Raw genomic sequence first — 22,716 nt, 5'->3', positions numbered from 1 at the left:
AATCTCTGCCCATCAGGTGGACATCATTTATTCACACACACACACACACACACACACACACACACACACACACACACACACACACACACACACTTTTAAATATCACCAACTGTACGCTAAGACTCACAGTCCATACCGAACGCATGCCATGGTTGTCTTTCAGATCTGTTATGATGGTATTAGCGGTGTTTTGTGTGTGTGTGTGTGTGTGTGTGTGTGTGTGTGTGTGTGTGTGTGTGTGTGTGTGTGTGTGTGTGTGTGTGTGGAAGACCAATAAAGACTATTAACACTATACAGTAACATCCTATTCTTGCGAGCCTCCTTCTGTACTATCCTTGTCATATTCTAGTGATTTAGTCACTGTCTTGAAAGAGCTGCCTAGTGTGGACCATCTTGCCCTGCTGCAGTTATCCTCTCTTGTGATGTTCTTATGTTCTTGGTATATTTGTGTTCTGCTCTTCGTATCTTTTTGTCACAATTAGATTATTGTATTTAAGTTATGAACAAATTTTTATAATGAAAACGTTAATGAAAGAGTAAAAAAAGATGTTTGTTTGGTTTCATTATAGATCGTTCAATCTGGCAATAAACTACAATCTCTTTTAGCTTAGTTGGAGGACTTCTTTGACTAGTAACCAAGGAGACCCATGCCTACTTCATAACCAAGGATCTTCGAATTAAATGCAGCCACGTCTTTGTGCTTACAAGGGGTAGTGGACCAGTTCTCTCAGGTGAAAACGAACTGACTATAGCAAAAGTCACCCACCCATCCATCCGTCCATCCATCCATCTTTCCTTCTACCCACCCATCCATCCTTCTTTCCATCCATCCACCATATCAGCTACCCTTCCCTCCCTTCCTCCCTCCCTCCCTCCCTCCATCCATCCATCCATCTATCCATCCATCCAGTTCTCTCCTCCTTCCGTCCATCCACCCTTTCCTCCATCCATCCATCCACTCTTTCCTCCATCCATCCATCCATCCATCCATATCCATCCATCCATCCATCCATCCATCCACCCTTCCCTCCATCCATCCACCCTTCCCTCCAACCATCCATCCATCCATCATCCCATCCTTTATTGCCTCATCAGGTGTGTAGGAGGGTAATATACAAGATAAATCACTACACTTCGTTCACTTTAACTTGGCAGAAATTTGCGTCCTTTTCCTGCTTATTTCACTTAGCTCAGTGGCGGAATAAGACCATACTACGGCTCTACGTCCTTTCCATAGCATTTCTTCGTGACTAGCACCATAGTCTAGTGTTGATCTATGACGACATACAGTACTGCGGCTCTACGTCTTTTTCATAGCACTTCTTCGTGGCTAGCATCGTGTTCTAGTGTTCTTCGTTGGTTACAGTTCACTAATAGAAAAACACAAGAGCTGTATATCCTTCCCATAGCACTTCTTCGTGACTAGCACCATATTCTAGTGTTGATCTGGTGTTATAGACAAGTGATGGAATACAATACCACGGCTCTACATCTTTTCCATAGCACTTCTTCGTGATTAGCACCATATTCTAGTGTTAATTGTTACAGCTCAGTGGCAGAAAATGACAATATTGGGGGTGGGGTTTTGTGGGGTTAGGGGTGTGGTGTGTGGGCTTGGTGTGGGTAGGAGGAGAAGGGGTGTGGGTGGGGTGGGGTGGGGTGTGGCTTTGGGGTTTGAAATGGGGGTAGGGGATGGGGATAGGGGTGGTGAGGGAGTGGGGGTGGGGTGGGGTAATGTTATGGGGCTCGGGGTTTTGGTGTGGGGTTTAAAGAAGGGTCGGGGTAGGGGTGAAGGTTGGGGTGGGTGTGGTGGGGGAGTGCGGGTGCAGAGAAGGGCCGGGCACCTGGACATATTGCATACTCTTGCATAATGGACCATCAGTTGCAAAGTATGAAGCTTGGTCTTAACTCACTTAGGATTTAACGCCAGTGAGAATGAGGGGGAGCGGTATGTGTGTGTGTGTGTGTGTGTGTGTGTGTGTGTGTGTGTGTGTGTGTGTGTGTGTGTGTGTGTGTGTGTCGGTATCTTTATCTAAATTTACGTTTCCCACGGTGGGAATTTATATGTCCAGCCCTCTCCCTCCGTCTCACCCTGCCTTACCCTATCCTGCCTCACCCTGCCTCACCCTACCCTGCCTCACTCTATCCTGCCTCACCTTACCTTACCCAACTCGGCCTTACCCTACCCTGCCAAACCCTACCCTGCCTCGCCTCACTCCACCTCACTCTTCCCTGCCACACCCTGCCTCACCCTGCCTCAGCGGTCGACTGTTATCTGCGTTTTCTTTATGTGTTCATTCCTGGTTGTCCTCCGTATTTTCCACAAGAATTTCCCCTGCATGTTAAGTCATCTATATTCTGGTTTCCTCCCGTGTTTCTTTAGTAGTTTTTTTTTTTTGCTTCTTTCTTTGCTTACTACACATACATACACACGTACAATACATAAACACACACACACACACACACACACACACACACACACACACACACACACACACGCACACATAGATAGATAGATAGATACAGTAGAAATAATTCTGAAGGTATGTCGAGAGGGAGGATTGTTTGATGGAATGTGTGTGTGTGTGTGTGTGTGTGTGTGTGTGTGAGAGAGAGAGAGAGAGAGAGAGAGAGAGAGAGAGAGAGAGAGAGAGAGAGAGAGAGAGAGAGAGAGAGATTGACTGTGTATGTCTGTTTGATGGTTTTATAACTCCATACCGAACACGTTTGCCACCCTACCACACACCACTGACTCGCCCATAAACTGTATTTCCACGTGTGTGTGTGTGTGTGTGTGTGTGTGTGAGAGAGAGAGAGAGAGAGAGAGAGAGAGAGAGAGAGAGAGAGATTGACTATTTCTGTGTGGGTGCAAGGTATGTGTGGATCGGAAGGTAGGTAGGCTGTGTATTTATATATGTAGGTATGTATGTACGTTTTTACACACACACACACACACACACACACACACACACACACGCCATAAAATATACATCCACGTCAGGCGATACGAATGGCTAGAATTATACGGGCTCTGAATATCACTTACCCCTCTCTTGTAGGCACAATTCTCGCATTATTTTCCCCCCGCTAAAACCAGACGATTTTATTCAACTGAGTGTGAGTCATAGGAGCCTGAGAGAGAGAGAGAGAGAGAGAGAGAGAGAGTCTTAGGATTTTGAAATGTTAATAATTTTGACCGGCTGTGACCCATATTCTCGTCGGTTAGGGAAGCTCCCTAATACCTCGTCACAAACGTTTTATTTTGTTATTCCCCATCGTTTCTCACGAAGTGAAATCTTATGCTAGGTTATGTCCGTTAGTCCGTACATCCGTTCGTCCATTCCACGCTGGATCTCAGAAACCATTTGCTGGAATTTTCTCATATTTTGTGTGATTGTAGGGACATATAGGAGGTTGATGCCCGTCTTTTCGAAATTTCGATAAAGTCCAACATGGCTGGGTTATGATCAATTTTCTATTTTTGAAACTTTAAAGCCTTTATCTCCTTTACATTAACAGGTTTACAGGTTGTTATAAACTTATATAGGAAGTCATGTATAGTGAGTAAATATGATGTCAGATTTGACCTGTGACCTTTCCTTCAAGGTCATCTTCAAGGTCGAATGTCAATTTGCACAAATGATATTGAGTCGTTCCAATATTGCGTCCATCATATTTACTGGGGATTTTAATACATGTGGCATTGACAGACTCCATCAGGTGGAATCTATTTGTCAATCCTTTGGGCTGAACCAGTTTATAAGTAAGCCAACACAGATATCAGCAGGAATAGTAGATCTGCTAGTCACCATTACCAAAGATCCTCACGTTGCTATTGTTGCATTGTATGTTACTGATCAGCACATGATTTGATTAGGATTTTACATTATTGATGAAAATTATGATATATTTTGATTTTTACAAAACAGTTGTAACTCTAAATAAATTTGTTTGCATAATTACATGCTGACTATTAAAATATTAATGAACTACATAGGCAACTGTTAGAAATACGTAATCCCTCCACTACCCGTTGTAATAGAGCCAAAGGCATGTCTGGAAAGTGGTCCCATCCGGAAAGTGGGCCTCTGACCGCTGGACTGGTACTTATGACTCTAACCTAGCCTAACTTTGAAAGCAGCCTAAATAACTCCCTACCGAACATGCACAGCACTTATTTAAACTTAGACTCTATTCACACCCATAATGGACATAAAGCATGAAATAAATGAAAAGGAACCAGAGAATGAGGAATTAGAAGTATGGAAAATAAGCAGTGTACAGGCTACTTACAGCACATCAGTGGCCATCTCCTCTAAGGCTCTGGTAGTTGTGAAACTGTTCTTGAAGCATGTATAGTATTCCAGTGTTGTGCTACACTTAATTCTTTGCACTGTGAGTTATAATTGTTTAACACTGCATATTCTGTTCTTAATTGCACCATGTCAGTTTCAACCGCCATTTTGCACTCCACGCTTAATCCTTTGCACTCTAAATTCTAATTTCTTAACACTGCACAACACTGTAAATTTCCATGTGGTCTAGTGGCGAGGTACTGCAGTTTATTCACTGTTTATTCATAAAAAACGAGCACATGCGGCATCCATTATGAGGGACGTCTTCCCTGAACGAAGGTTAGGCAGTAACTGGGGACAGGGTTGCCAGATCTGGACTCGGCCACATTACCAGACTCTTCAATTTTCATTACCCGATTTAACTTTTCGTTACCAAATTCTTAAAGGAAGCATTTATACTTCACTAATAATATGTACAAATGGAAATAATCACTCTCCTTATAATCAGCAGCATGTTTATTTTTGCGCTATGTATGCTAGCAGATTAATCAAAGAAAGCAGACAGTCCACCGTCTCCATTCTCTATATCTTCATACATGTGAAAAATCTGTTTGGTAATGGATCATGCTGATTCACTACCAAACGAACTTTTCAGTACCAAACTGGCCCACATTTGGTAATGAAAAATACCAAATGGCAACCGTGACTGGGGAGGGGGGAAGGGGGAGGAAGGAAGGGGTGAAGGGGCCGTGGTGTAAACAGCTGTTTGGTGTCATGTGGCACTGCGCAGCAATTCCAAATTTCGGGCGGGAAAAAATTCGGATATTGGCGGGATTTTTTTCTTTTTTTGGCCATTTTTGGGTTCCAAAGGTCCAGGCCCACAATGCCCGGTAAGTGGGGAGTCCAGAAAGTGGGCGTCCAGAAAGTACAGAGATTACTGTATTTAGAAAATGAGATAAAATAATCAAACATAAAAAGAGAATATATAGGAGAAAACCAGTACCAAAATATTTAGAGAAACAATTGTAGATGTTCAAAGAGGTGGCGTTTGTAATGGACGGCCAGCACAAACATCTTAAAGTGCTGGAGAGTATAAAAACATCCAGTTCATTTAAGTTTACTGTTAGATTGAATGACAGATATAGAAGAATAGCAACTCTAACAACAACAGTAACGGCATGCTCAAAACAACTGTACAAGCTTGTTTAACTGTTCTCCATATAAATGACTGGGTTGCACTAGCACAATACAGTGATTCATCAGCTTTTTCCTTCGGAGTGATTTATAGTCTCTGTGGCACTTGTTCATTACCCCTGACTGTCCTGTTCTGTATGTTATATAAGTCCTTACAATATCGCCACACTCTGCATAAATGTTGTACAGAAGGATATTAATAACCACCCATATCCAAAAATAAAACGCTAAGGAAGAGGTGTTAGGGAGGCTTCTTAACTGACGAGAAGACGGGCCAGTGTCTAGTACAGCATATCTCCTTAGCAAAGTATGAAGAGCTACTTATTTCCTCCGGTTTTCTCTCTCTCTCTCTCTCTCTCTCTCTCTCCTTCGATTTTTTTTTTCACTTTCGCTCACTGTGGTTTGAAAAAAGGACATTACATTTCTTTTTTCTTTGTCTTCTTCAGGCTGTGATGGCGGGTCGGTGGCTATGGGCGGTCTTTTCTACCCTGCTGGTCACACTGGCACTGCTACTAACGCCGGGTAAGTAAAAAAAGAAAAAAAAAAAAGAAAAAAGAATTCTTAGGTATCTGTGACTCTCTCTCTCTCTCTCTCTGTTACCTGCGTCCAAGAACCAGGTTAATGGGAGGAACGTTAGCTGGTCTTGTTTTTGTTCTGGATCTTGTTGTTGTTGTTGTTGTTGTTATTGTTATTGAAGAACTTTTGGAAATAACAGTCAGGTACTTAATAAGAACTATTTTCAGGGGGTATGCTTTGCTGGTCCTACCTCCACCTCACCCCCATCCCCTACCTCCTTCCACCCAATCCCAACCTCACCCCACCCAACCCACCCCACCCCACCCCACCCTTCCCTACCCAACCCTACTCTACCCCACCCTACCCTACCCTACCCTACCCTACCCTACCCTACCCTACCTTAACCCACACCACCTTCCCCAACCCATCCTATCCCATCCCATCCCATCCTACCCCATCCCATCCAATCCTACCCCACCCCACCCAACCCCGACACTCTCATTCTTGCAGTAATGTCATGACGAAAACACTCACCTGTGTGGGGCTCGAACTCACCTCGGCACTGTAGTCCTAAAAGATGTGTGGCCGTCACGCAATTATGACTTTTTTCCTGACACACACACACACACACACACACACACACACACACACACACACACACACACATCTTTTTTTTTTTTTTTTGCTTTCGCTCACTCTTTTGAGAAGAGGACATTACATTTCTTTTTTCTTCGTCTTCTTCGGACAGGCTGTGATGGCGGGTCGGTGGCTGTGGGTGGCCCTTTCTACCCTGCTGGTCATGCTGGCACTGCTGCTAACGCCGGGTAAGTAAAAAAAGCATAAAAAAGAAAAAAAGAACTAGGTTCCTGTGACTCACTCTCTCTCTCTCTCTCTCTCTCTCAACCAGTTTTCACAGCCATCAGTTTCTGAATTTTTTTTCACCCCCCTATATGGACCTTGTTACAAATTTCGAAATCTTAAAGAATGAGAAAACTACACATACTGCATTATTCAATAGTTTTCTTTCACAGCCTCATCAACGTCAAAAAAGTTCATGGAGACTCAAAAATATTCAGATTGGTTAAACGGATTTTTATTTTTTTCTCTTTGGTTTCGGTGGCGTTATTTAATAATTTTCAACATTTTTTTTCTTGTTACCCATGCAATTTTCAGCACTCGCCCCCGCCCCGGAAGGGCTCAGGGACGGGTATTGTTTTCACTCGGTTTGTCTGTTTCTTTGTTTGTCTATGTCTGTGTCTGTCTGTGTCTGTCTGTCCGTCTGTCTGTTAACATTTTTACGCGAAAACTACTGGTGCGATTGTGACTAAAATTACAGAGATGATGGGCTGTGACCTTCTGATCACCTGATTAGATTTTGGGCCAAATTGGGCCAAACCCCATGTTGTAGGACCAAGGAATGTAAAATGAATTTTTAAAAAATCGTTTTTTTCGCCATAACTCCTTTCAAATTCGTCACATCGACATAAAACCAAAACTGAAAGGTGCATCTTTCATATCTGCATCTAATAACATGTCTCATTACATCAGGGGAGTCACTCCCCCCCCCCCAGTTAGCGGTAGTGTGGTCAGTGTCAGGTGGGTCGGGCCTAAAATTTCAAATGGGCATAATATCGTCAATTTTCACCCGATTTACTCGAAATCTGATATGTGACATCTTTGACTAGATATCCTGTTGTGTTTAAACGGCAGAACTTAATTGACTGCCCGGGCCGGGTTTGCTATGCTTTGGCACCGCTTCTTGTTTATTTTAGAATTTATCAGTCTGGATGTCAAGTATTCCAGATTTTTGTTTATGCAAGGAAGAAGGAGCCAAAGGCCCGCCCGAAAGATTCGTCCGTCATTAAAAAAAATAAATAAATAAATAAAATAAAAAAACAGTAACCAAACAGCCAATTTAGTCCAGATTTTTTTAAATGAAAGAAGGAACCAAAGGCCACAAACTCGCAAGACTGTTCCCTCCAAGAAAATGAAAACAAAATAACCAGATAGACAAATTCAAGCTCCGTACGTATCGAGATGCCTGGACACACCGTTTAAAAGAATGGAGATCATAGGTGTGTGTGTGTGTGTGTGTGTGTGTGTGTGTGTGTGTGTGTGTGTGTGTGTATGTGTGTGTGTGTGTGTGTGTGTGTGTGTGTGTGTGTGTGTGTGTATGTGTGTGTGTGTGTGTGTGTGTGTGTGCGACAAGAAAAAAGTCATAATTACGTGACGGCCATCTTCTAGGCCTGCAGTACCGAGGTGGATTCGAGCCCCACACAGGTGAGGATGTTTTGATGTCTTGATGTTATTAGGAGAATGAAAGTGTCGGGGTGGGGTGGGCTGGGGTGGGAATGTTGTGGGGTGGGGTGGGGTTGTTAAGAGTAGGGTAGGGTAGAGTAGGGAGGGGTAGCGTAGGGTGGGTTAGGGTGGGGTAGGGCGGTGTGGGTCTGGGGAGGTTGGGGGTGGGGGTGAAGTGGGTGTAGGACCAGGAAAGCATATCCCCTGAATATAGGTCTTGTTATTAAGTACTTGTGTATTTTTTCCCAAAGTTCAACAACAACAACAACAACAAAATCCAGAACAAAACCAAGACCATCTCACGTTCCTCTCATTAACCTGGTTCTTAGACGCAGGTAAGACAGACAGACAGACAAACAGTGGTTTAAAGTAATTTGAAGACGTATTACAGGAAGAAACGAGAGAGAGAGAGAGAGAGAGAGAGAGAGAGAGAAAAGGGGGAAGGAATCACCACGTTGTAGTCATCAATCATGCACCAGCCCGAGGTGTTCCGGGCAGAGGTTCGAATTCCAAAGAGTCTGAGAGTAATGGAGTAGGAGTAAAGATAGTCTCTCTCTCTCTCTCTCTCTCTGGGGCGCGGTAGCACAGTGGTAGCGCAGCTGAGCTTGTGATCGGGAGGTCGCAAGTTCGAGCCTCGCCCGGGCTACCGTTGCCGGGAGGGGTAGCGCCCTCCTGTAACCCAGCGGGGTTATATGGCCTTAGTTGCCTAGCTCGGAGAATTCATTTCTCCATTTCTCTCTCTCTCTCTCTCTCTCTTTCTCTCTCTCAGTTGCATGAAATTGTCTGGCTTTAGCTGGAATAGGTTACTAGAGAAGGCGCGACCAAGAGAGGACTAAGAGCAGTATTCTCTTCCATTCATATCCCCTTTAGCTTCTTACGTCTTTTTAATGTCGACATACATGAATGACACATGAATATGATAATGGAGCAGAATCAGAAATAATTCGGTAAGGAAGAGGTGTTAAATAAGCTTCCTAACCACACCTGAATGCCGTCCTTGGTTTCTCCTATCCTTTCTTCATCATTACCTTCTATCTTCATTATTCCTTAACACTTTTTTACAATGAATTATTTTTCTGCATTGGTACATTTACAATCTTCATATTCCACAACATTTTTTTACAAATGACATCTTTTTTTACATTAATAGCCTACATATATTAGTATCTCCATATTCCTCAACTCTTTTTTACAACCGACTTAGTTTTTTACATTCATATAATTTCAGCGTGACAGTCATTCATACTACCAAACCCCAAACTCAGGTGTATTGGCTGTTTATTTTCTTGTTTTGTCTAATAATATTTTTCTTGTCACATTGATCACGCATGCTTCTAAAAATAGTTATTCTTTTTATGTCTGTTTTCTTTCATTTGTTAGGATTATTTCATTTTTTAGCTCTCAGTCCTTCTGTTTTATTCTTATATTTTCCACTATATTCCAAAACACTTCACTGGTTTTAGAGGTGGCATCGCTCTCTCTCTCTCTCTCTCTCTCTCTCTCTGTTCTAAAACTTTCGTAATTACAGAACAAAAGTCTTCCTATTAATATTAAAGCCAGACCACGTTCAAAGCAAAATTCTCTCTCTCTCTCTCTCTCTCTCTCTCTCTCTCCCAAACATACGTACTGCACACTTTAATTTCATTGCTCAGCTGACGTAAACAGACCATTTTCCACGCCGGTAATCAGGTCTACTAATATCAAAGCGAGCAGACCAGAAAATGACGCCGACCAGAGCTAAAATGACGCCACCTCTCACCTCTGTATGTCCTACGTTCCCTGCCTTTCTGAGTTTTATGTGATTTTACTACATTTTTTCTCGTTTTTAGGTGTTTTTATACCACCAGAAGAATTTATTATAACTAGAATATTATTTGATGATGCCCTGTGCTTTGCGACGCCACCTCTCACCTCCTGATGCCGTACGTTCCCTTTCTTTCTGAGTTTTATGTGCTTTTCCTGCATTTTTTCTCGTTTTTATGCGTTTTGTATTCCACCAGACGAATATATTGTAATTTTTTGACGATGTCCAGTGCATTAACGATGTCACCTCTCACCTCTGTTTGTTGTACGTTCCCAAGTGCTCTGAGCTTGTTTGAATTAACTACTTTTCCTTTCTTTCTTTCTTTCTTTCTTTCTTTTTGTTTTTGTGTGTGGATAAGAACGTGTGGAGACAGTGAGAGTTTAAAAATGCCGCCACTCCCCTCTATTTGTAATGCGTTTCCCGCTGCTCTGAGTTTATTTGAATTCGCTATGTTTCTTTCTGCAGTGTGTGTGTGTGTGTGTGTGTGTGTGTGTGTGTGTGTGTGTGTGTGTGTGTGTGTGTGTGTGTGTGTGTGTGTTCAAGCATTTTCGTGTGTTTTTGTGTGAAGCATTCCCAGTGACGAATTTGGATACAACCTTGAGCAATCGTAGCCTTGTCTCTCCCACCTATCATCAGTTCCCCTGCAGATCCGTGCCAGATCCATTTTCCCTACGGCTTAAAGGACATCAAGGACAAGGCAAGGATAATGAACGTGACCTTACATCGCCCTTCGACCATATACGCCCTTGTTTGGACTCCTCTGACTCTACTAGGACCTCTCAACCAAGTCTCCCTCATCCTAGCCAGCAGAGGAACGTGAGAAGTAGAGGAGGTGAAATAGTAGGCGAACTTTTATATAAATGGACAGAGAATTATGCCATGCCTCTCGCTGCTTAACAGTAATAGCCAGTGAAGTGAGAAATAGAGGTGAAATATTAGGAGACCTTATTTTTGTCTACGTTTGTACCTTGGATGTGAATTTCTCTCTCTCTCTCTCTCTCTCTCTCTCTCTCTCTCTCTCTCTCTCTCTCTCATTTCCTTTTAATCCAGATTAAGAGAAAGACGACTCACTTTTCTCTCTCTCTCTCTCTCTCTCTCTCTCTCTCTCTCTCTCTCTCTCTCTCTCTCTCTCTCTCTCTCTCGACACATACACACCACGTCACATAATCAAGCAGCCAAATATATTCAGTGACTTAATTGTTTGCCTTCTTGCTTGTAACCCCGCGTTGCAAAGAACTGAAGCAGATGATTGACATTTGCAACTCAAAACTAAAGTACATTTCGCCTCAGCACACGCACACAGAGGACAAGTCGACTCCGGTCTTTCTTTACCCCTGCACAATTGTTGACTCTATACAGGGGTTTTATCCGTCCCTGTGTGGAGTACAACTCACATGTGTGGCGAGGCTCCCCACATACAGCTCTTCTCTATAGGGTGGAGTCAGAGGCTTTTCGTCTCATTAACTCTCCTCCTGTTACTGACTCCCTTCAACCTCTGTCTCTTCGCCGCACTGTTGCATTTTCATCTCTTTTCTATCGCTACTTCAATGGTCACTGCTCCTCTGAACTGTCTGCTTGCATTCCTCCACCTCTACCATGGGCGCGTAGCACCCGTCTAGCAACAAACTCTCATCCCTTTTCTGTCCAGCTCTTTAATGCAAGAGTTAACCGTTACTCCCAGTCCTTCATTTATGCAACAGGTCAGCTCTGGAACTGTCTCCCTCTGTTTGTACATCCTGCTTCCTATGTTCTCCAGCCTTTCAAACACAGTGTGTCCAGGCATCTCAAAATTATCGGATCTTGAATTTGGCTCTCTCTTGTATTTTCTTTTTCCCTTGGAGGGAACAGTTTTGCGGGCTCGTGGCCTTTGGTTCCTTCATCCTCATATATATATATATATATATATATATATATATATATATATATATATATATATATATATATATATATATATATATATATTGTTACATAGCCTATGATTTCATCATCCTTTGTGTAATTCTAATGTACAGTTGCTGCATGTTTGATCACGAGCGTGTTCTACCTCACTCCCCCCTTCTACCCTTATAGTAAAGTAAGTCGTTTTTTCTGTTCTTCAGAGCAGGATTGTCAACTCTTTGTCCCCATAGCTTCATTTGCGCGTCCTTCTTACAAGTTGTATCAAGCTCTCCCGGCCCCTATATAATGAGCTCAGTCTCTGCATCATTGCCACTTAGATCTACTCCTCATTTTGTTCACATCTCTGTCCTCCCCTGTACAGTTGTTATTATTGTGAGTGCTCAGGAAGTCTCCAACCATCTAGCAGCTGTGTAATTTGAGTATAACTGTTATTGCATTTTTTCTTGTACTGTGTAGCGTGAGGTGTTAATTCTTAGGCCTAGTAAGGTTTTTGTAATTCATGTGTTTTGGGTGTCAGCCCTTATTAATAATATTTTGTATCTGTAATAAGTTATCTTGCATTAACTGAGCATTACCCAGTGTATTTTTATTTTATCAGGGCTGACTTAGGTAAATTTACTCTTGCTAATTTCGTGTTAATAGAGGCTATTGCAGTTAACCATATATTTAACCTGTTTTTTTGCCATTACATTATCCTTATGAGTCCTGAATGTTTTGTTGTTAGTTTGAGCATTAAACTTTAACTTGTAATTTTACCTAACTCTTTTGTTTTGAACCTGGAACTTTACGGGACAGTAGTGATTTTTAGTGTTCTCACTTAAAGTGTACATTATCTTTCGCTGTTCCGTAACAATATATATATATATATATATATATATATATATATATATATATATATATATTTAAAGCGAGCACACACACACAAACACACACACACACACACACACACGCTGTACTAGCCTCCTTTAAAACTCCTCTACACAATTACTTCAAAATTCGTCTTTTAGTAACACAGAAAGATGAACGTCATTATAATCATCATCATCATCATCATCATCATCATCATCATCATCATCATCATCATCATCTCTATCATCATCTTTATCATCATCATCATCATCATCATTATCATCACCATTATCATCATCATCATCATTAATATCATCACCATCATTATTATCATTATTTTCATCATCATCATCATCATCATCATCATCATCAGGCTGAGTCAGACTAATGCAGAAAAAAGGCCTCTCATTTTTTTTCTCTCAGCCTGTTGGATCCAGTCCCATCGAATCACCGAATTATATATAGGTTGTCGGTAATATTTCTTTATTACAGAGATCTTACGTCTAACAACAGCAAGAATTAGCAACCAAGGAGACGCGCCACCGTGTTTAAGTAGCTAAAATATTCAGGATAAATTAGAATATTCTTACCCCTGCCTATAATCCCCTAATCCTGGCAATTGTAGTAGCTGTAATCCCAGGCTCATCTGAACGTGCACCCGGTGGACTGTAGGCCTAAATTCCCCTCCTCTTGCAGTCCACCATCCTACTTTCAGTGGGCATGGAGAGGGGGAGGGGAGGTATGTTTTTATACCAAGCAGCAGAGCCAACTATACTCGTTTTACTCTAACTTGGCCTAAAACTGCCATCTCTCCATCTTGAACTGCAAATTGTAACAACATACGGTATTAACGCAAGATTATGATGCTAGTCACGAAGATGTGTTGCGGATAGGATGTAAACTCGTATTATTGTCGTTTCCAACCATTGGCCTTCGTGAAATAAGCTACGATAGAACGAAAATCTCGGCCAGGTTAATGTGAAAGAACTATAGTCATATGGGTGCCACCGCGAGAAGGCCCCCACTCCAGCACCAGACACTCCATTCAGTAAATCAAGGTGTTCATTGCTGTGTGCATCCAAAATTATGTGATTCTTAATTATTCTAACCTTCGCTTTTAATCCCCAAGCTCTAAGGAGAAATAAACCCGTGCAATCTGGGCGTGTGTTGCAGAGCCTTGCGTGTGTTGCGGAAGGCGGAATCTCCTTTTCTCTGTCAGGCGCTTAATTCCTCCCTTTGTTCTTTGCAACGAGGTAAAGGGCCCGGCTTTCTCGATCAGCAGTTTACATTTCACTGAGACTTGTGATTATCTGGGCAAGGGGTGAGACTGCTGTTTAGACGAAGGCAGTTTTTATATTGTGTGAAATGGGGGTAGGGGATAGAGAGGGGGATGTGGAAGTGGGGGGAAAGAGGTGGGGGTTAGAGTGGGGTTGGAGGTGGTGGTGGGGGAGAGTGGGTGGGGGATGGGAGAATGTGTGAGTGTGTGTGTGTGTGTGTGTGTGTGTGTGTGTGTGTGTGTGTGTGTGTGTGTGTAACCTGTGGCAGTGTGAGATGAAGCAGTGTAAGGTATTGGGATTTATTGTGCTGTCCGAATATAGCAAACATGTTAGCCATTCCCCTCCCTGACCCGACAAGACGTAACATTGGCTCTTGTGTGTGTGTGTGTGTGTGTGTGTGTGTGTGTGTGTGTGTGTGTGTGTGTGTGTGTGTGTGTGTGTGTGTGTGTGTGTGAGTGAGTGTTAAAAATTTGTAGGTCAGAAATTAAGGTCATGACGAAACATCAACTTTGAGCTTCCCTTGTAACCTTGATCTTTGACCTGTCCTGCTCAGACCTACCTTAGTTTTTCATGAACCATCCCAGAAGCGTTCCACTAAATTTGGTTAAAATCGGGGGAAAAAAATATTCTCAGCATGGCCAGAACTATTCTCACGGGGCCGGAACTCTTCTCACGGTGGAAGTGAGAGTAGTTCCGGCCATGAGATAACAAACACTTTTTATCCGATCGTAACCATAATTGGTGGAGGTGTTGCGGGCAAGCCCTTGACGAAACTTACTAATTTTTAAACCAATAAGCAAAATATCTAGGTTACTATGCGAAGTCAATTTTTAGGTTGCCCTCTAACCCTGGTGTTTCTCTGATCAATCTCATATCTAGAGAAATTTATCGTGTACGGTTAGTAAACAGTTACACCGATGTTGGTTAGCTGCGTTTCAGCAAGGCCGGAACTTTTATCAAAAGACTGGAACTATTTTCATGGCGGCCGTGAGAATAATTCCGGTTTTGATTTTATGAATGATATCCATCCGATTTTAACCAAATTTGGCTCAGATGGTAAAGGGTAACCCCTGACGAAACCTACACGTTTTCAGCTCAGTATTACAGAAATCAAGATCACAATACGATTTTCCTTGTTTTTCCTACAGGTGAAGCTCTGGAGTACATTTTCTTATCCATTACCTGTTTGCATGTGTTATCTTCATGTTTTATGTCGCCTTATTTTCCTATTTTCCCATGTAATTTTCATATTTTTTCTACGCTGTTACTCGCCCTTAAGCAGTAATGTAGTTCACATTAGTCGTTTCAGTTTTAGTGTCATATTATCGATTTTCCTGCCACATTTCCCCATTTTCCTATCCGAATTTTCGTATTTTTCTCACACAAGAATAAACGTAGTGTGTGTCGTAATAAGATACTGCACTCACTTTGATGCAAAACTTCATATCATTCGTTTCTGTTTTAGTTTTGTGTTATAATTTTTCCTGCTTTATTTTCTTTCTTATTGATTTTTCTTGTTTTACTCACGCAGGGCTAAGACTGGAATTTTTCTTATACAGCTGCTCGCCTCCAAACAAGTTCCCACCACCACCACCACCACCACCACATTATTCCTGATGTTCTACCCAATTTTCCCACCTTATTTTCCTTATTTTCTTCGCACAGGACTAAGATTGGAGTATTTATTATATTGCAAATCGTCTTCAAGCAGCAGCTCATCATCATCATCATCATCATCGCCACATTTTACCTGATGTCTTACCTAATTTTCTTACTACATTTTCTTCATTACTTTCCTCGAATCATCATCATAATCATCCTCACCACATTTTTCCTGATTTCCTACCCAATTTTCTTACCATATTTTCCTGATTTCCTGCCAAATTTTCTTACCATATTTTCCTGATTTCCTACCCAAATTTCCTACCTGATTTTCCTCAATTTCTTCCCCCTCAGGTCTCAGCGTGGAGTGTTTCTTCTACAGCAACTTCCCCCAAATAATCACCATCATCATATTTTTCCTGATTTCCTACTCAGTTTCCCTACCCAATTTTCCTGCCTGATTTTCTCAGTTTCCTGCCCCTCCAGGCCTCAGCGTGGAGTGTTTCCTTTGCAGCTACTCTCCACAAATCACCATCATCATCATCATCATCATCATCACATTTTTCCTGATTTCCTACTCAATTTCCCTGCCCCATTTTCCACGCTGATTTTCCTCCTTTTCCTGGCCCTCCAGGCCTCAGCGTGGAGTGTTTCCTCTGCAGCTACTCTCCTCGAAGCAACAGCTCGAGGATAGACGGCTGCATGGACGCCAACTTCACTGAGGAGCAGATCGAGTCCGGATCCTGCGACTTGGGCTGTGAATCGGTGACCGTCTACGATATTAATGGTGAGAGTGGAAGCTAGCTCTAATTTCTCTCTCTCTCTCTCTCTCTTTGGGGGGCCTTTTTCGAGTTATGAGTTTAATTAACCACGCTCGCTTAAAGTTTATGGTGTATTGAAAAACTTGAAAAATGCGTGAAGGAGCAGTGGGCGTAAATTTTCTTTTCTTATATGCCGCTCGAAAAATGGTGAAGTGATCTGGATTTGGTTTTTAGTTCTGTACTTTTTTATTATAGGACAAGAGTTGGTTATTGAAGACTGTGTGGTAAATGTAATAATAATAATGATAATTGTAATACTGATGTTGTTACTATTGCTGCAACTACTACTACTTCTACTACTCGTACTACTACTACTACTGCTGCTGCTGCTGCTGCTGCTGCTACTACTACTACTACCACCATCACCACTACTACTACTAGTAGTATTACAACAACAACTACTACTACTACTACTACAAAAAATAATAATAATAATAATAATATTACTACTACTACTACTACTACTGCTACTACTGCTGCTACTACTACTGCTACTACTACTACTACTACTAATAATAATAATAATAATAATAATAATAATAATAATAATAATAATAATAATAATAATGAAGAAGAAAGAGGATGATGATGATAATAATGACGAAGAAAAAGTAGAATGAGAAGTATAATACTCCAAAAAGTAATCTCTAATAAATGGTGAATGAGTAAAGGTAACAAATTCACCTTTATTACACCTCATGGATAAAGTATTGAAACTTTCCAAATTCGTCTTTTACCACAGTAGTTTGAGATTTTAAAGCCCTCATTTTGAATACTTTTTTATTCATTTTTTATTTTGGTTAATGAGAGGGAATTAATTTAGGAGTGGTAAGAGGGGAAGAGGGAGGGTTCTAAGAGGGGAAGAGGAAGGGTTCTAAGGGGGAAAGAGGGAAGGTTCTAAGAGGGGAAAGGGGGGATTCTAAGAAGGGAAGAGAGGGGTTCTAAGAGGGGAAGAGGGAGAGTTCTAAGAGGGGAAGAGGGAGGGTTCTAAGAGGGGAAGAGGGAGGGTTCTAAGAGGGGAAGAGGGAGGGTTCTAAGAGGGGAAGAGGGAGGGTTCTAAGAGGGGAAGAGGGAGGGTTCTAAGAGGGGAAAGGGAAGGGTTATATTAAGGATGAAATGGAGATAAAGAGAGAGCTTCGTGGATAAGGGAATAGAGGAGAATAGAGGACATAATCAGTACAATCCAAAAGCATAAATGGACGTGGGCAGGTCACGTCCTTCGTAGAACAGATGGACAGCCAGGGTAACTGAGTGGCAGCCCTGAGATGGAGTGAGAGGTCGAGGCAGACACGGGCCGAGATGAAGAGACAGAGTGAGACAAAGGGGCAGAGAACAAGATGGAGAGATGGAATGAGAGGAAGAGGCAGACAGAGAACAAGACGGAGAGATGGAGTGAGAGGAAGAGGCAGAGAAAAAGATGAAGAGATGGAGCAAGAGGAAGAGGCAAAGAATAAGGAGAGGTAGAGTGAGAAGAAAAGGCAGACAGAGATGGAGAGATGGAGTGAGAGGACGAGGCAGACAGAGAACATGATGGAGAGATAGAGTGAGAGGAAGAGGCAGACAGAGGACTAGATGGAGAGATAGAGTGAGAGGAAGAGGCAGACAGAGGACTAGATGGAGAGATGGAGTGAGAGGAAGAGGCCGACAGAGAACAAGATGGAGAGATTGAGTGAGAGAAACAGGCTGACAGAGGACGAGATGGGGAGATGTTTTTGCAGATTTGCTGGGACTGGATGGAACAGGCTAACAGGTCGTAGGCCAGAGTGAAGAAAAATGAGAGGTTATCGTCCTGTTTAGAATGGTGATGTTGATGATGATGATGATGATGGTGGTGGTGGTGATGGTGGTGATGGTGATGATGATGATGATAATGTTGGTGATGATAATGTTGTTGATAATAATGTTGGTGATGATGATGATGATGATGATGATGATGATGGTGAAGCAGGTTAGTAGGTAAGGGAAATACGAATAAATATCTGTACGTAGGTATACAAGTAAGTTCTGAGAATGAAGAACAGCCTAGAGTGGATACGTAAGTAAGCTTAAGTAGATTGGTAAGTACTGTAAGTAGGTCTCAAAATGGGTTAGTGTATTGGGGTAGGTAGGCCCACTGGTAAGTAGACAGACAAGCCTTCGAGTAAGTCAGTGAGTATATTGGTGTAAGTAGGCCACTGTGTAAATAGATCAGTGTGTGGCAGTAAGTAAGTCTGGGTGTATGCTAGTATATTACTATGTAAGTAGGTTTGTATGTCAGTTTAAGTGGGTTAGTATATCGGTGTAAGTAGGTAAGTATATCAGTAAGAAAGTATGTTAGTACATCAGAGTAAATACATATGTTAGTATATCAGAGGAAGGAAGTAGGTTCCGAGTTCAGAGTAAGTATGCCTTCTCTTAAGTAAACCAATAAGCCAGGGAGTAAATAGGTTTGTATAACAGTGTAAGTAGGCTAGTATATCATAGTAAGTAGGTTAGTATACCAGTGTAGGTAGGTAAGTATATTTTGTAAGTACAGTATGTTAGTATATCAGAGCAAGTCTGTTAGTATATCGGAGTATGTAGGTTAGTATATCAGAGTAAGTAGGTCATTATATCAGTGTAAGTAGGTAAGTACAGTATATCAGTACGTTAGTATATCAGAGTAAGTAGGTTTGTACATCAGTGTAAATAGGTAGGTATATCACTATGTTAGTATATCAGTAAATAGGTTAGTATATAAGTGTAAGTAAGTATGTTAGTACAGTATATCAGACTAAGGAAGTAGGTTTGGAGTGGGATAAGCATGTCTTCTCGTAAGTAGGTTAGTATATCAACGTAAGTAGGTTAGTATATCAGTGTAAGTAGGTAAGTATATCAGTCAGTATGTTAGTATATCAGAGTATGTATGTTAGTATATCAGTGGAAGTAAGTATGTTAGTATTTCACTGTAAGTATGTAAGTATTTCAGAGTAAGTAAATGGCTTCAGAGTAAGCATATCCCCAAGTAAGTAAACAAACAAGTGTGGGCGTAAGTAGGTTAATATATCATAGTAAGTAAGTAAGTAGATTAGTATATCAGAGTAAGTTAGTATGTTAGTATATCAGCGTAAGTAGGTCAGTATATTAGGTAAGTATGTCAGTATATCAGCGTCAGTAGGCAGTGTCCCTAGCGTGGGGTATATCACGCTGAGCATATTAGGGTAATGGGTGGGAGTCCGCTGGGAAGGCTACACTTACACGGATGCATACATACATAACAAATTCATACATACATAAGCACATACATACACCCGCACAGAGGACTCTTGTTGTTGGATACAGGGAGGATACATACATGATACATAGATGACACATGTGTGATGCAAGACATACACATACATACATACGTACATACGTATACTTGGCTATTATAACAAACTAGATGCATACAAGGAATGTGGCGAGGGTACATACATGGTACATATACAGTATAATGCAGGTCACACACACATGTCTTGTGAGTGTGTGTGTGTGTGTGTGTGTGTGTGTGTGTGTGTGTGTGTGTGTGTGTGTGTGTGTGTGTGTGTGTGTGTGTGTGTGTGTGTGTGTGTGTTTAAGTAGAAAAATAAACTTTCAAATATAGTGGTAAAAATTAACGAAAACAATAAAACTTAACTACAACCTCTTCAACAGTCCCAGTGTCAACAGTGTGGAAAGTTTTACCTTGACCTGCCTTGGCCTTCCTTTACCTGCCTTGACCTACCTTGTCTTACCTTGACCATCCTTTGCCTTCCTTGACCTTCCTTGACCTGTGACTTCAAAAATTGACCTCTTTTGCCCTCACCTGCACCAGGACGCATTAACATCACCAGGAACTTTTACACAAAATATAGTGAATTTCTGACAAACAGTTTCAGGGACAATTTTATCATAAATTAAGAGAGAGAGAGAGAGAGAGAGAGAGAGAGAGAGAGAGAGAGAGAGAAAGTGAAATAAAGAATAAAGAGTAGACCGAGGATGAGATGGAGGGATGGAGTGGAGAGGTATATGAGAGAGGAGCTGTGTGAGTTGGGGGGGGGGGCAGCGTAATGGCAGAGGACAGGGCGACAGGGAGGGAGATCAAGGATGAGATGGAGGGATGGAGTGGAGAGGTATATGAGAGAGGGAGTGTGAGTTGGGGGATGGGCAGCTTAATGTCGGGGGCCAGGGTGACATGGAGGCGATTTGTTTGTGGCCACCCTTTACGGGATTAAGGCGTCTGGCTGTAGATCGATAGAATAGGTACGTAATACAAATCCGACGAATCTCTCTAAAAAAACATTTTTATAGGTAGCTGAAAAGCAAACTTTATAAAGTAATTGCAATAAAAAAAGATAACGAAAAGGTACTGAGATAAATTAAATATATAAATGAAATACTGATAAAAATAATAATAATGTTAGCTCATGCAGATAAATTACTGATAAACCTTCATTGATATTCTCCCTTTGATTATTCAGGCAAAGTGCTGTTCTTGCAAGCTGGCAGCACATTACGTATGCATGGTGATTCTCCCTCTGTCTGTCTCTCTCTCTGGACTAAGCTTTATTTATCATATTGATATATTTTGTAGTGGTAGTCAACAGATTGGTATATATGTTTTACTCTCTCTCTCTCTCTCTCTCTCTCTCGTAATATTAAGCCCGGTCATCTAAAAGGGATAGAATTGCCTGTGTGACCCATAGATCGTACTTAAGCTGTTTTGACGATTCCCTAACGTCTTTTCCTTAGCGACTCATTTCGTGCATGACGCTCATGATTCTCTTATTTGCTCCAATCCATATTAAAACGAGGTAAAAAAAAAAAAAAGCATGCCAGAAAATATTAAAATATGCTAAATAAATAGCTAAGGAAGAGGTGTTAGGAGTCCTCCCTAAAATCTACCCCTCTCCTTTCTTCCCCCAGGGGAGATGGAGAGCTTCCACCGAAACTGCGCCACCAACGACACCATCATGACCAACACGTGCGAGACCTACACCACCCGGGTCCTCATCCGCCGGGTCTGCTCCTGTGACTTCTCCTACTGCAACTCAGCCTCTAGTCTACGGTGGACGGGGCTACTAGTGGCGGTATCTCTAGCGGCGGTCCTCTATTTGGGGTCTACCTGACTCCCCCATGATGTTGCCTTTTCCATTTTCCTTTTTCCCATTTTCTCTAAGGTGTGACCCCCCCCCCTCTTTCTTTTTTCCCTCTTTCATCTCATTTTCTCTAAGCAGTAACTATTTTCTCCCCTCTCAGCTTTGACTACTATGTTCCCCCCTCTCTCTTCTCGTTTTCTCTAAGCTGTGACTGTCCTTTCAGGTTACTCTATCGGGTAGCTTATAGATAAAGTATTATAGAATGTGACTTTTCCTTTCCAGTGTTTCCTATAAAATTTCCATGTCAGTTTTTCCATGCTGCATGGTGGTTTTTCTCACTTTTTCCTGGAGGGTTTGGTGGTGGGGGTAGCCTTCTTGCTTTACTATCCTTATCCTTCAACATGTAGAGTTAGATCTTGTAGTCATAGTTTTCTCTAACAAGCAGCCTCGAAAGGACCATAAGGTCTGTTGCTGTTTGCTTTCCTGTGTAATCCTGTGTAATCCTTTTTCTTTTTTTCTCCTCTTCCTTCTCGTTTTCTCAAAGCTGTAACTATTTTCTCCCCTCTCACCGTGGCAACTCTTTCTCCCCTCATGTCTTCTCGTTTTCTCTAAGCTGTAACTGTCCTTTTTCTTTCCCTTGTTTCTTCATGAGTTTTTCTGCTTATTTTCTTTCCCCTATCCCATTTTCTCTCTGACTACCCTCTTTCATTCCCTCTTTCTTCACGTTTTCTCTAAGCTTTGACTACTCTTTTTCTTCCCCTTTTCTTTTTCTTCATGAGTTTATTTTGTTATCTTCCTTAGACTTTTCTTTCATAGGGTGGTTCTGTGCCTGTGATCTACATGAGTCCCCCCTCTATTGTAAATTCTTCACTTGTTTAGCGTCTTCGTTTCTTCCACCTTTTACCATATTTTTCTCTCTTTCTTCACTACTTTCTTGCTTCCTTCCTCGTCGTTTTCGTCTATATGGTGAAGGTGTCTATCTGGGATCTACACGAGTCTCCCCTAATGTAACTTCTTTGCCTGTCTTTTTAGTCTCGTTTTCTTTAAGCTTTCCCTGTCCTTTTCTCAATTTCTTCTTATCCTTTT

The 22,716-nt window shown here is 41.7% G+C and overlaps 1 protein-coding gene across 1 annotated transcript; it reads left to right on the top strand.

Annotated features, from left to right (window-relative positions):
• Nucleotides 1-6,759: 6,759 nt before the first annotated feature.
• LOC145418679 (uncharacterized) lies at nucleotides 6,760-21,660 on the top strand. Its single transcript, XM_080287018.1, has 3 exons — nucleotides 6,760-6,829; nucleotides 16,369-16,521; nucleotides 21,458-21,660. The coding sequence occupies exons 1-3, from the start codon at nucleotides 6,760-6,762 to the stop codon at nucleotides 21,658-21,660; spliced, it is 426 nt and encodes a 141-aa protein (XP_080143144.1).
• Nucleotides 21,661-22,716: the final 1,056 nt, after the last annotated feature.

Source organism: Coenobita brevimanus, chromosome 116 (assembly GCF_032717465.1).
Source record: "Coenobita brevimanus isolate Jiangsu-jjx chromosome 116, ASM3271746v2, whole genome shotgun sequence".
NCBI lineage: Eukaryota > Metazoa > Arthropoda > Malacostraca > Decapoda > Coenobitidae > Coenobita > Coenobita brevimanus.
This window is presented reverse-complemented; position numbering and strand designations above follow the sequence as displayed.

Coding starts and splice junctions, on each gene's coding strand:
- LOC145418679 (XM_080287018.1), top strand. CDS start 6,760: ATGGCGGGTCGGTGGCTGTGGGTGGCCCTTTCTACCCTGCTGGTCATG. Junction 6,830..16,368: donor GGCACTGCTGCTAACGCCGG/GTAAGTAAAAAA, acceptor CTGGCCCTCCAG/GCCTCAGCGTGGAGTGTTTC. Junction 16,522..21,457: donor GACCGTCTACGATATTAATG/GTGAGAGTGGAA, acceptor TTCTTCCCCCAG/GGGAGATGGAGAGCTTCCAC.